We start from the raw sequence: 14,962 nt of genomic DNA, 5'->3' as shown, positions 1-14,962 counted from the left end.
TCAAAAATGAGATGGCATACACAAAGATCGATATATCTTAGGCATTAGTGACTCATTTTGGCAATTTTGAATCTGACAATCATATGCTTTACTATGCCAGGAATTATAAACTGAAGAGGAATGACATCACATTCATCAACAAAAAGAACATTTCAAGATCTATCTTGAAGTATAATTCTGTCAGTGATAGGATAATATCCATACACCTATAAGAAAGACCAGTTAATACCACTATTATTCAAATTTACACACCAACCACTAAAGCCAGTGATAAGGAAATTGAAGAATTCTACCAACTTCTTCATTCTGAAACTGATCAAACATGCAACCAATACAATAATTACTGGCGATTGGAATGCAAATGTTAGATACAAAGAGGAAGGATCAGTAGTTGGAAAATATGGCCTTGGTGATAGAAATGATGCTGGAGATCGCATGACAGAATTAGAGATGAACTCCATTGGAATATTTAGTCACTGAAAACCTTATGAATACCAGAGAAACACTATCAGATACAGTGCTGGAAAATGAGCCCCTCAGGTTGGAAGGCACTCAAAATGTGACTGGGGAAGAGATGCCTCTTCAAAGTAGAGTTGACCGTGATGACGAGAATGGAGTAAAGCCTGTGGGAGTAAAGCCATAGGGACCTTCATTTGCAGATGGGAAACAACTCAAAATGAAGAGAAACAGTTGTAAACATCCATTAACAATCAGAATATGGACTGTATGAAGTATGAATCTAGGAAAATTGGAAATTGTCAAAAGTGAAATGGAACGCATAAACATTGATATCTTAGGCATTAGTGAGCTGAAATGGACCAGTATTGGCCATATGGAAGCTGATAACCACATGGTTTACTATGCCTAGAATGACAAATTGAAGAGGAATGGTGTTGCATTCATCGTCAAGAAGAATATATATTAAGATCAGTCATGAGGGTACAACACTGTCTGTGATAGGATAATATCCATGTACCTACAGGGAAGACTACTTAATACCACTATTATTCAAGTTTACACACCAACCACTAAAGCCAGTAAGGATGAAATAGAAAAATTCTACCAACTTCAATCTGAAATTGATCAAACATGCAATCAAGATGTATTGACCGTTACTGGTGATTGGAATGCAAAGGTTGGAAACAAAGAGGAAGGGTGAGTAGTTAGAAAATATGGTCTTGGTGATAGAAATGATGCTGGAGATCACATGATAGAATTCTGCAAAATCAATGATTTGTTCATTTCAAATACCTTCTGTAGACAGCATAAAAGACAATTATACACATGGACCTCACCAGATGGAATACATAGAGATCAAATTGACTACAACTGTGGAAGGCGACAGTGGAAAAGTTCTGTATCATCGGCCAAAACAAGGCCGGGGCAGATTGTGAAACAGACCATCAGTTGCTCATATGCAAATTCAGACTGAAGCTAAAGAAAATGAAAACAAGTCCACAAGAGACAAAATATGACCTTGAATATATCCCACCTGAATTTAGAGATCATCTGAAGAACAGATATGATACATTAAACACTACGAAGACCAGAAGAGTTTTGGGATGACATCAAAAACGTCATACAGGAAGAAAGCAAAAAGTCATTAAGAAGGCAATTGTTATCAGGACTGATTGTGAGGGTTGGAAATGTAAAGGTAGATGTTTTATAGCAAGGAGGGGAGTGATTAACTTTTCAGTCTAGGAGCGGAGGTCCCTAGGACCATCAAGGGAGAAGAGCAGAGAGCGGGACCCTACCCAGATAAGCAGTGATGCCTGAAATGGAGCCAGAGATGATGATGTGGAGTAATGCAGCAGCTGGAGACTTTAGATCCAGAGAGGGAGAGCGACTGTGTGCTGAAGATCTGGGGGGCACGGGGGGAAGGATTGCATGGAGGGGATTGTAACCACGGCAATGATAGGATATATGATAGAATGAATGTAAAACCAATGTTCTCCCATGTAAACTATCACATAATTCACAATAAAACATTAAAAAAAAAAAAGGCAAGAAAGAAGTAAGAGAGCAAAACTGATGTCAGAAGAGACACTGAAACTTGCTCTCCAGCATAGAGATGCTAAAGCAAATGGAAGAAATGAGGAGGTACAGAGCTGAACAGAAAATTTCAAAGGTCAGCTCAAGAATACAAAGTCAAATATTACACCAAAATGTGCAAAGATCTGGAGTCAGAAAACCAAAAGGGAAGAACACGCTCAGCATTTCTCAAGCTGAGGAAACTGAAGAAAAAATTCAAGCCTCAACTTCTGTTATTGAGGATTCTCTATGCAAATTACTGAATGATGCATAAAGCATCAAGAGAAGATGGAAGGAATACACAGAGTCACTGAATCAAAAGGAAATGGTTGATATTCAACCATTTCAAGAGGTAGCATATGATCAAGAACTAATGATACTGAAAGAAAAAGTTCAAGCTGCACTGAAGGAATTGGCAAAGAACGAGGCACTAGGAAATACTGGAATAAAAATTGAAATCTTTCAAGGAAGTGAGGCAGCACACGGTAGGCACTCACTCATATATGCCAAGAAATTTGGAAAACAACTATTTGGCCAACTGATTGGAAGAGAGCCGTTTTTGTGCCCATTCCAAAGAGAGGTGACCCAACAGAATGCGGAAATCATCAGACAATATCTTTGATATTCCATGCGAGTAAGTTTTACTAAAGGTAATACAGAAACGGCTGCAAGCATACATTGAGAGAGAACTTCCAGACATTCAAGCTGGATTCAGAAGAGGACATGGAAAGAGGGATATCATTGCTGATGTCCGATGGTTTTTGGCTGAAAGCAGAGAATATCAGAAAGATGTTTACCTTTGCTTTATTGACTATGCAAAGGCTTTTGATTGTGCAGATCACAACAACCTATGGACAACATTGCAAAGTATGAGTATTCCAGAACACTTAATTGTGTTCATGAGGAATCTGTACATGGACCAAGAGGCAGTTGTTCAAACAGAACATGGGAACACGGAATGGTTTAAAATTAAGAAAGGTGTGTGACAGGGTTGTATTCTTTCACCATAGTTATTCAACCTGTATGCTGAGCAAATAATTCAAGAAGCTGATTATATGCAGAAAAACGTGGCATCAGGATTGGAGGAAGACTCATTAACAAGCTATGATATGCAGATGATACAACCTTGTTTGCTGCAAGAGGACTTAAAATACTTAGTGATGAAGATCAAAGAGCACAGCCTTCAGTATGGATTGTATCTCAGTGTAAAGAAAACAAAAATCCTCACCACTGGACCAATAAACAACATTCTTATAAACAGAGAAAAGATTGAGGTTTTCAAGGACTTCATTCTTCTTGTACATCAATACTCATGGAAGCAGCAGTCAAGAAAGCAAATGACATATTGCATTAGGCAAATCTGCTGCACAAGACCTTTTTAAAGTGTTAAAAAGCAAAGATGTCAGCTTGAGGACTAAGGTGCCCCTGACCCAAGCCATGGTATTTTTAATAACCTCATATGCATGCAAAAGCTGGACAACGAATAAGGAAGACCGTAGAGGAATTGATGCATTTGAGTCATGGTTTGGAGGAGAATATTGAAAGTGCCACGGGCTGCCATAAGAACCAACAGATCTGTGTTGGAAGAAGTGCAGCCAGAGTGTTCCTTGGAGGCTCTCATACTTCGGACATATTGTCAGGAGGGACCAGTCGCTGGAGAAGGATATCATGTTTGATAAGATGGAGGGCCAGAGAAAAAGAGGAAGACCCCCCAGCAAGAAGGATTGGCAGAGTGGCAGCATCAATGGGCTCAGGTGTTGCAACAATTGTTAGGTTGGCCCAGGATTGGGTAGTGTTTCATTCTGTTGTGCATAGGGTCGCTATGAGTTGGTACTGACTTGATGGCACCTAACAACAACAACAATGACTTATTCATTACAAATACCTTTTTTAAACAACATAAAAGATGACTGTATATATGGAACTTACTAGATGGAATACACAGAAATCAAATTGACTACCTCTGTGGGAAGAGTTGGTGGAAAAACTCCATCTCATCAGTCAAAACAAGGCAGGAGAAGACTGTGGAAAGACCATCAATTTCCCATATGGAAGTTCAGGCTGAAGTTGAAGAAAATTAAACAAGTCCACAAGAGTCAAAATATGACCTTGAATACATCCCACCTAATTTAGAGATCATCTCAATAACAGATCTGATAACATTAGATACCAAAGACCAAAGACCAGAAAAGTTGTGGGATGACATTAAGAACATCATACAGAAAGCAAGCAAAAGGTCATGAAGAAGTCAAGAAAGAAAGAAAAGAACAAAATGTATCTCAGAAGAGACTCTGTAATTTCCTCTCCAGCATACAGATGGTAAACACATGGAAGAAATGAGAAGCCTAAAGAGCTGAAAAAAAATTTCAAAGGGTAGCTCATGAAGAAAAAAATCAAGCATTATAATGAAATGTGCAAAGACCTAGAGTTAGAAAACCAAACAGGAAGAATATGCTCAGCATTTCTCAAGATGACAGAATTTAAGAAAAATTCAAATTCTTAAAGAATTTAAGAAAAATTCAATACTAAAGGATTCTGTGAGCAAAATATTGAATGATGTAGAAAGCATCAAAAGAAGATGGAAGGAATTCACAAAGTCACGGTACCAAACAGAAGTGGTCTATGTTCAACCATTTCAAGAGGTAGTACTGAAGGAAGAAGTCCAAATTGCACTGCAGGTATTGGCAAAGAACAAAGAACTGATAGAATGCAGACTGAACTCTTTCCACAAACTGATGCAGTACCGGAAGCACTCACTCATTTAATGCCAAGAAATTTGGAATACAGTTACCAGGACAACTGATTGTAAAAGATTTCTATTTGTGCCTATTCCAAAGAGAGTTGACCCAACAGAGTGGGGAAATCATCAGAGAGTATCATTAATATCATATGCAAGTAATTTTTGTTAAAGATAATTTTAAATGGCTGCCACAATACATTGACAGGAAATTGCCAGAGCTTCAAGCCAGATTCAGACTAGGACATGGAAGGGGGGATATCATTGCTGTCATGGATTTAGGTTGAAAGCAGAGAATATCAGAAAGATGTTTACCCATGCTTTATTGACTCTGTAAAGGTTTTCAGTTGTGTGGATGATGAAAAATTATATATAACATTGTGAAGAATGGGTATTTCAGAACACTTCATCATGCTTATGAGGAACCTGTCATGGACCAAAAGGTAGGTATTTGAACAAAACAAAGGGAGAGTGAACACTTTAAAATCAGGAAAGATATGTGCTAGGATTGTATTCTTTCACCATGCTTATTCAGTCTGCATGCTGAACAAATAATCTGAAAAACTGGATTATATGAAGAACACCTTTGCTTGATACAGAAAGCGAAGAGAATTTATTATTTACCGATGAAGATCAAAGACCACAGCCTTCAGTATGGATTGCACTTTAATGTAAAGAAAACGAAAATCCCCACCATTGGACCAATAAGTAACATCATGATAAAAGGAGAAAAGATTGAAGTTGTTCAAGACTTTATTTTCCTTGGATCTACTATCAACACTCACAGAAACAGCAGTGAAGAAATCAAGTGACATATTGCATCCAGCAAATCTGCTGTACTAAGGTGCACTTGACTCAAGGCCATGCTATTTTTAATAGCTGCTCTTCATAAACCTTACACAGGGTCGCCATGAGTTGGAAATGACTCATTGGCACTTAACAACTATATTCATATGAAAGTTGGACAATGAATAAGGAAGACAGAAAACTTGATACATTTGAGTTATGGTGTTGGGGAAGAATATTAAAAGTACCATGGACCGTCAGAAGAACAAACAAATCTGTGTTAGAAGAAGTACAGACAGAATGCTTCTTAGAAGCCAGGATGGTCAGACTTCGTTTTTCATTAACTCAGGCATATTATTCAGGAGGGACCAGTCCCTGGAGAAGAACATCATGCTTGGTTATTGAAAAACAGGAAAACCCCGTATGAGATGGGTTGGCACATGGCAGCAGCAGCATGTGATTGGGAGGATAGCGCAGGACCAAGCAGTGTTTTGTTCTGTTGTGTATAGGATTGCTATGAGTCAGAACCGACTCTGCCTGCCGAATGTAAAAACACCAACCAACCCCAAGGTCAGTGTAAACACACCAGCTGCTCCTGGTGAGAAAGATGAGATACTAGCTGCTACTATTTACAGTCCAGGAAACCTTACTTAGGTAGGGTTGCTATTGAAGAAGAGGGTTGGATTGCTTTTGGTGTAGGGCAACCCTGGTGGCGCAAATGGCTAAGCACTCGGCTACTAAGCATCAAGATTGTCGGTTCAAATTCACCCTGATGAGTTTGAAAGGCCTGGTGATCTAGTTCTGAAAGGTCACAACTACGAAAATCCTGTTCTACTCTTATGCACGTGGAGTTATCATGAGTCTAAATCTACAAGGGCAACTGGCTTTTTTGTTTTGTTTTTGAATAGTTACAGCAGCACCTGCTTTGCTTGACAGCTGAATTGGAATGGATTAAACTGGTTAGTGCAGTGGGGGGAGGGGGGGATGGGAGGAAGACTTTGCCGCAGATGAGTAAAATCCTGGGTGCCTTTAAGCACTCCTCATAGGGCATCTTTGGGATGGAAAGAAATATCCAAAAAGGATCCTATCCATCTTACAGCAATTCACTATGCCCACTCAATCATCAGAAAACCGTCCCTCCCAAGCTGATATTATTATCCTAAAAATACTAACGTGGAAGACTGCGACTTTGAACAGTTAGATGATTTAACCAGGGTTACACATCTAGGAAAAGGTATATCCCACTCCCGAGACCCTTGATGCCGCATGGTGTGAAGAACCAACATTTCAGTATAACTAGGATTTCATGCAGTGCAAAAGCACGGGGTAAAAACGAAATGTTTCGTCTTTCCGATTGGCGAAATGCTGGGGATTCTCCTTCCAAACCTTTGCTGAGGCTCAGGTAACAACACTTTCAAAATAGATGAACAGAAACCAACGTTCTCTCCCTGCCTCATCTGCTGGAGATCCTGGATTGGAAAATTTTTGCGTCTCAGTTCCCGATGCAGGGCTTCCAGCCTCTCTCAACCCGCATCAGGGTCCCCAGACTGAAATGTCTGGAGGTGGGAACGTCCTTAACAGGTAGGAGGCGGGTCGGGGGCGTCAAATCCAGTGCAGGCCTCCTGGAGCTGGAACGAACAGGTTTCCAATTAAATCTGCAGAGCTGGAAGCCTCGTTCCAAACGCTGCCCAAAAAAGGAGCGTTGAGAGGAACGCGGCAACCCCCACCTTTATAGAATAGTGCTCCTCCAGGGCCATCTGCCTGCACCACAAGCTCCAAAATTGGCAACCTAGGCCTCGCAGCCGCCTTTTTAAAGCCAACCTTCTCATAGAAAAGAGGAGGCTGGATATTAAAAATGTAAATGGTAGCGGGGATTTAGGAGGCAGACCCATGGATACGGGACGTTGGGCCAGGGAAGAGCCTGTGACCTCAGACGCCCTCGGCTACTACCCTGGTGGGCGAAGAGGCGAGGAGGGGCGCTGCGTACACCCCTTCCCTCCGCTTCCGCCACCTAGGCCGCGGCGGGACAATGCGTGACCTCTTTTCCTGGCCTGGAGTTAGGGAGGGGACTTGGCCGAATTAGATCCCGAGCCTTCCGGCCGCAGCCCCCCTCCCGCCGCACCGGGCCCTACACAGGTGGTTTTCCGCTCGCGAGGGCCGGGCCCGGACACTTTTATATAACAATAGCGTTCTACGCGCCCGGAACGCGCCTCGCCGCCGCCGCGGCGGCCCCCGCCCGACCACGCCTCCATCCGGCTACCAGCCCCGCGGCGCCTTGGCGCGACTAGATGCTCCCCAAGTTACCTGCTTGCTTGGCCGAGAGGCCAAGACGTTCCCCGCGACTTCCCGGTCTCCTCAGGAGCCAGGAAGCCCTGGGAGATAGTCCTCGCCCCCCTCCCCCTAACCCCAAGACACTGCTGAAACCGCGGGCAGACTGTTGGCCCCGCACCCGTCCGTGAGGTCGCACAACGCCCAGCGCCCACCGAGCAGTGAGGTGGGGTAGTGGATGGTGCAAGGAGCGCAGCACGCAAGCGCGACCGGTGTTCTGCACGTGCCCAGCACTGGGCAGTGGGGGGTGGGGGGTGGGTAGTGGCTAGCGCAGGAAAGGGAGGACGCGGCCCAGGTGAAGAAGGCCAGGCAGGGTGAAGGCTTCGGCCAGACTCTGCTCGCTCCGACCTGACTCTGTCTATAATAGCCAATCGTCTAGACCGTCAGCTGAGCCCCCGCAACCTGCAAGCTTTTCAGGAGGACTTCCCTTCCGCCTCGCTGATGGGGACAGTCGGCGTGCCTTACACACCCTCGCACACTTCGCCCAGGCAGCTCCGCCAGCCCGGCTCCTGGGTCAGAAGCTGAGCTCGCTGCCAGAAAAGAATAACGAGTGCGACCCCCCTCTCTCCCTGCGTGAGGTGGGTGGCGGTGGGGGTTGACTTAGCTCCCCAGAACAAGTTTCTAACGCTCCACATCGTCGAAGCGGAAAAGTTTCCTTCTTCAGCCTTCACTGCTTAAAAAAAATTTTTCTTTCTTTTTTAATTAAAGCACTTTTAAAAAAAGCTTTGTTCTGCTTGTTTGGATAACTAAACATTTGTTTGTTTGCTTGCTTGAAAATGTTTCAACCCAATCCTGACTTGTTTAGAAAAACGTTGGCTTAGCATTTAACACTTCATTGGTCACTAAAGCCCGGGCAGTTCACCAGTCCCAACACAGCCTGGGCTAAAAGAATATCAAGCAAATAGAGCTGGGCTCTTTAAACTGGCAAATAAATGCCACACACCGCCTAAAAGGGGGAGTGGAGGAGGAAAGGGTGTCTAGGCGAACTCTGGCACAAATTAGTTTGAATGAATAAAAAGGGGGGGAAAAGTCAGCATAAGTTTTCATAAAGCTAGCTCGAGAACACAGGCGTCTAGAACAAGGACTTTTGTGCCTGCTAATTGCACCATTTGTGCGCAAAAATTCCGACGCAAAGTGTGAACACTCAACAAAAGGAAACATGAGACAACTGATGTGCCCTGGTTTGTGTGCCCTGCTCCTCCTCCGCCGCCGCCTCCTCTTCTTTCTCCTTCCTCCCGCGGAGCCCGCTGTTGCAGCTTGTTTGCACTGGGTCTTATCCGGAGCGGAAATTCCTTTCCGTTTTTGTGAATGACAAACTCATTAACAATTCATCAACACAACCTGTTCCAACCGGCCCGTACCCACGGCAACAGCCACTTCCGCAGCGCGCTCATTGGCTGGCTCGGAGAATGTATCCATTGAGACGCTAGCTGTTTGTATCCATTGAGGAGCTGCCTCGCGCAGGGGGTGTGCGAAGGCTGAGACTAAGGGACTGTAAGCAAATCGAGGCTTGAATAATCCGAGCAGAAAGACGCCCGGGTGGATTTGAGGTGCAGCCTTGGAGGGAGGGTTTAGGAGCCGCTGGACTTTTTTTCTTCCTCCTCTTTCAAGTAGCACGAAGTCCGAATTAAATGGATTTCATTCACTAAGGAGGAACAAAACTGTCTGGGCAGCTCCATTCAGAGAGATCCATTGACACCAAAGGCGGCTGCAGCTCTGTGCAGAGGGAACTGCGGCTTCACTTCTGTCTCGCCTTCCCCAACCACTAACCGGGGTTTGGAAAAGGCGAGGCGGAATTAAACCCTGCTCCCGGAGCGGCGGCTTTGCGCGACGCGGTCAGCCTATGCCTGCCCCACGGGGCGTCTGGTAGGCACCTCGCCTTCGCCCTCAGCTCGACCCCCATGATAGATACGCTCAGACCCGTGCCCTTCGCGTCGGAAATGGCGATCAGCAAGACGGTGGCGTGGCTCAACGAGCAATTGGAGCTGGGTAACGAGAGATTGCTGCTGATGGACTGCCGGCCACAGGAGCTGTACGAGTCGTCGCACATCGAGTCGGCCATCAATGTGGCCATCCCAGGCATCATGTTGCGGCGCCTGCAGAAGGGTAATCTGCCGGTGCGTGCGCTCTTCACGCGCGGCGAGGACCGGGATCGCTTTACCCGGCGCTGCGGCACCGACACCGTGGTGCTCTACGACGAGAGTAGCAGCGACTGGAACGAGAACACGGGTGGCGAGTCGGTGCTCGGTCTACTGCTCAAGAAGCTCAAGGACGAGGGCTACCGAGCATTTTACCTGGAAGGTAGGCTCCTGGGGTTCCGAGTGTTAGGTGTGGCGACGGGCAGGACGCGAGGACTGAAAATTCAGTCCCTACTGCGCTCGAGCGAGCACCGCGCGGCGTAGCCAGAGTTCTGCTACCGGGCTGGGGCAGCGAACCGCGTGCGCTCGGCACAGGGGAGCTAGACAGCACAAGCCGCCCGTTTTCGGCTGCTGGCACGGGCTGTTTTTAACGATTTCTCTGACTTCTTACCTGCAACGTAGTTTCCCTTCCCCCATTTTCTGCTGATCGATTTTTAATGAAGATTTACAGAATCGAAGAGGTCGTTTGGATGCAGATTGGCATCTCTTTAAATAATCGAAAAAGTTGCCTGTTTGTTCGTTTCCCAATTCAGAAGACTAAGGGATTCTAAGAGGGGAATGAGGAGTGAGGTCGTTTGTTCGCTCCCGATGCGCATTCAAGTGTTTTTTTTTTTTTCTTGGATCCTGTGTGCAAGGGATGAGGGATTGGTAGGGTGCTCGCAGTATGCCCTGCGCCGGAGTACTGCTCTCACAAGCTGTGGAAACTACTACGGGATCTCATGTTACAATATTGCTTTTCTCTTTCTGGCAGGTGGCTTCAGTAAGTTCCAAGCCGAGTTCGCCCTGCACTGTGAGACCAATCTAGACGGTTCGTGTAGCAGCAGCTCACCGCCCTTGCCAGTGCTGGGCCTCGGGGGCCTGCGGATCAGCTCCGATTCCTCCTCGGACATTGAGTCTGACCTTGACCGAGACCCCAATAGTGCCACGGACTCGGATGGCAGCCCGTTGTCCAACAGCCAGCCATCCTTCCCGGTAGAGATCTTGCCCTTCCTCTACCTAGGCTGTGCCAAGGATTCCACCAACCTGGACGTATTGGAAGAATTCGGCATCAAGTACATCTTGAATGTCACCCCCAATTTGCCGAATCTCTTTGAGAACGCAGGAGAGTTCAAATACAAGCAGATCCCCATCTCCGATCACTGGAGCCAAAACCTGTCCCAGTTTTTCCCTGAGGCCATTTCTTTCATAGGTGAGGCCAATTAACGCTCCTTGCGCTGACTTTTAAATGCAAAACTCCAAGCCTTTCATACAGTTTAAGCATTTAATCGTTCTTGTTATTTGCTAATTTGTCAGACTGCTGGTCTCTAACGTTGTGAGGGCGTTCTTAATACTGGTTTATCCTTTTGGTAAGAACAGGGCCTTTTGACATGGCTACAGACCCACGGATGTTAATTGAAATGCTGTTTTGTTTCTCAGCCTTTGAATTCAGTCATTTGAAGGGGGAAGAGGGTGATATATTCAGGCACAATTTCCACACGTGGAGTTCTGTGTGGTGCTGTGGGATAATGCACTAGATGAAGGTCGGTTTGAACCTCAAGGTCAAAGGTTCAAACTCACCAGCTGCTCCTTGGAAACCCTATACAGGTTTGCTGTAAGTCAGAACCAGCTCTCTGGCACTTAACAACAAGGCTCCATATGATAAGCACCGGACTGCGAACCATAAGTTCTGCAGTTCAAGCCTGCCAGCCACTTTGTAAGAAACCGATGAGGCTCTCTGCTCTCGAAAAGATACAAAGCCTTTGAAATTCTATAGAGGGTTGCCATGAGTGTGAATCGACTGGACCGGACACAACAAAGGAGCTAAAGTGAATTATTCTCTGTAGAAAGGAATTCTAGCATTACGTTATAGTTTTTAAGAGATCTGGAAGTTGTTTTAGGACATCAAGTTAATTGTTGGAAAGTGTGTGAATGCTAAATATTGTCCAGTTGTATGATACTGTGATACTGCTAACCGGGAGACAGGGGCTGTAACCTGAACCTAGCAGGAAGAACTGTGGGCTGGAAGCCTGGGAGAAGTGAATCTCCAGGCATTGTAATGCATTTCCTATTACAAAGGAACTCATTTTCAGGCCATGTCGACATCCTGTTCCTCCTAATGGGCTGTCCCCTGTGACTTCCCTCTCTCTTTTAAAATGCTTGAATACCTCCATTGTTAGCTGCACAACAGTTGGAGAATAATTTAATAGACCCTTGCAGTCTGCTTGTCTGTATAAAAGGCATTCACAACCATATTGCAGGGTTTCTGGTATTCACATGCTGGGGCAAAGAATGCACACATTAAGGAGTTTTTTGTTGGCAGAAGTGTAATACAAAAGCTCCCTTTTCAGAAAATATCTGAAATATGTAATTGTGCACCAGTGTACATGTTTTATCTCAATGATACATTTTCTGCTGCCTGCTGGGCTCAACTGCCACACAGAATGTCTTTTTCTTTTCTTTTTAAATTCATTGCTTAGACGATCATTCACAAAAGATAGCTTCAGTCTACTGAAATCTTGCCTTTTTTGTGTGTGTTCACAGATGAAGCCCGGGGCAAAAATTGTGGCGTCTTGGTGCATTGCCTGGCTGGCATCAGCCGCTCCGTCACGGTCACTGTGGCCTACCTTATGCAGAAGCTCAATCTGTCCATGAACGATGCTTATGACATAGTCAAGATGAAGAAATCCAACATCTCCCCCAACTTCAACTTCATGGGCCAGTTGCTGGACTTCGAGAGGACACTGGGACTGAGCAGCCCCTGTGACAACCGAGTCCCTGCACAGCAGCTGTATTTCACCACTCCCTCGAACCAGAATGTCTACCAAGTGGACTCCCTGCAGTCCACGTGAAAGGACCCCATGCCCCTCTTCACTATGGTGGGGCCGTTCTTCTGCGGTTTCTTGGCAGCATCGGCTGGGCTGCTTTGTTTGTGTGTGGCCCTTGGTGTCAAAATGGCACCAGCTGCCTGTATTAGACAAGGTTACCAAGTACGAAATTAGCTATTACAAAGAGGGATAGATTTTCTCCATTCCTTTTGGAGGAACAGGACATGCTGTATTAGATACAGGCAGTAGTTTTGCTCTGTACCCAGGTGTACAACCTACCCATGCAGGGACTGGAATTCAAGGACTTCCAGGTATATAGGGTAGGACCAAATGGCAGGGTAGGAGTACGTGTTCCTTAGGGCCTTGTACATGGCTGTTTCCTTTGCATCTGGAACTGACTATATATTGTCTTCAGTGAAGACTGATTCAATTTTGCATATAGAGGAGCCAAAGAGAGGTTTCAGCTCTGTATTTGTGGAATCAGTTTCAAAAAAAAAAAAAAAATCTGAGGCTAAATTTGATTATTGTAAATATTTGATTTTAAATCACTTGACGCAGTGTTTGTTTGAATTGTGTTTGTTTTCTCTTTGATGGGTTTAAAAGAAATTGTCCAAAGGGAGAAAGAGGCAGTATGTCACTTCTTAAAACAGGAAAATAGAAAATTTTGCTCTTTTCCAATCCAAAGGGTCTATTTGCAGCATGCTCAGCTTTACTGTACCAACTCTGAATGACATTTTTCATGGACAATATTATCACTAAGATCTTGTGGTGCAGTCTTGAGTCTCTTTCATGTATCTTCTTGTGATTTTTTTCTTCTTAATGTTGTTTGACTATGCCATACCTTTGTAAGTAGTTTGGCTTATGTTGTCTCAAAAGCTATTTCTTAGAAAGACACCAAAATCATGGGCTCACTTTTTTTTTTTTTTAAAAACTTCAGCTGTGCTAAACAGTATATTACCTCTGTATAAAATTCTTCAGGGAGTGTCACCTCAAATGCAATATTTTGAGTTGGTTTCCTTCCTTTTTTAAAAAAAAAAAAATTTGTATAAAACTGGAAGTGTGTGTGTGAGCATGGGTACCCTAAGTGAAATGCATCTGATTGTTAACAAGGGAGAGTTAAATTGCTCCATTATGTTCATGGTGTAAAGTTTTGAGCTGGAATTTATTATAAGAATGCAAAATCTTAAATTATTAATAAATAACTATTTTGGCTATTGAATGTGTATTTTTAAAAATCTTATCTCGAGCTGTACTAACATATAAAGTGATACATTTTAGTGGGAGAACCGATACCAGCTTGTAAAGTACATGTAGGAGATAGCAGGGTAAAGTTCTCATTTTTAAAGCTTTTCCTAGTATATTTTTGAGGTTTAAAATTAGTCTTTTGCTTCAAAAATAAAGATGGCATCATAGAATGGTCATACTGCATCCATGTGTGTGGAAAATAGTCTCTATGAATAGAGTGCCAGCTTGCTTGTGAAAATTATAGCCCATACCTCATTTCTTGCCACGGCATCTACTCCCACTCACAATAACCCTATAGACCAGAGTAGAACTGCCCCATACGGTTTCCAAGCCTGTCTCTAAGGAAGTAGACCGGTCACATCCTCCTTCCACAGGTAACTGAACCACTGACTTTTTGGTTGAAAGCTGAACACTTACCCACTGCATCACTACCCCAAACCTACTGCAAGTAAAGTCATAGAGCACACCTTACCAAGATACAAAAGTATTCATGAACAGAAAAAGACGTACCAGAATGACAAGGAGCTCCTGAGTGGAGCAAACAGTTAAGAAGTCAACCTACTATTCTAGGCCAGGGTTTGGCAGTTCAAAAGGTATCTTGGAAAACAGGCCTGGAGCTCTGTTTCTGAAACTATACAGTAGTTCTGCTTTGTACAGAGGATTGCCATGAGGTGAACTTGACAAAAGGAACTTACAATGAATACTAGGTTTTTCTTTGTCAGTCTTTTAAAAATGCTTAGAAATGCCAAGGGGAAAGTGCAGATAACTCCTTTTCCAGTTTATTTCTACTGTTTGGCGATTCCGCCTGTAAATTATTTTAGTGTTGGAATAATGAATCCAGTGCATAGTTTCTCTCATGTTTAAGCATTCTTGCTGAGCCTGAATGTGGCTTT

The 14,962-nt window shown here is 44.2% G+C and overlaps 1 protein-coding gene across 2 annotated transcripts; it reads left to right on the top strand.

Moving 5' to 3' along the window:
- The first annotated feature begins 8,962 nt into the window (after nucleotides 1-8,962).
- On the top strand, nucleotides 8,963-14,288 carry DUSP6 (dual specificity phosphatase 6). 2 transcript variants are annotated; one of them, XM_006870708.1, is made up of 3 exons: nucleotides 8,963-10,183; nucleotides 10,772-11,209; nucleotides 12,541-14,043. In XM_006870708.1, exons 1-3 carry the CDS (start codon nucleotides 9,784-9,786, stop codon nucleotides 12,846-12,848), a joined length of 1,146 nt encoding a protein of 381 aa, XP_006870770.1. In that variant the 5' UTR covers nucleotides 8,963-9,783; the 3' UTR covers nucleotides 12,849-14,043. The 2 variants fall into 2 exon arrangements, with proteins under 2 accessions (XP_006870770.1, XP_006870771.1); XM_006870709.1 differs by lacking the exon at nucleotides 10,772-11,209 and having other exon boundaries at nucleotides 12,541-14,288.
- The last annotated feature ends 674 nt before the right edge of the window (nucleotides 14,289-14,962 follow it).

The sequence above is a fragment of the Chrysochloris asiatica genome, unplaced genomic scaffold (assembly GCF_000296735.1).
Source record: "Chrysochloris asiatica unplaced genomic scaffold, ChrAsi1.0 scaffold00149, whole genome shotgun sequence".
Lineage (NCBI taxonomy): Eukaryota > Metazoa > Chordata > Mammalia > Afrosoricida > Chrysochloridae > Chrysochloris > Chrysochloris asiatica.
The sequence above is the reverse complement of the archived record's forward strand: the minus strand, read 5'-3'. Positions and strand labels throughout refer to the sequence as shown.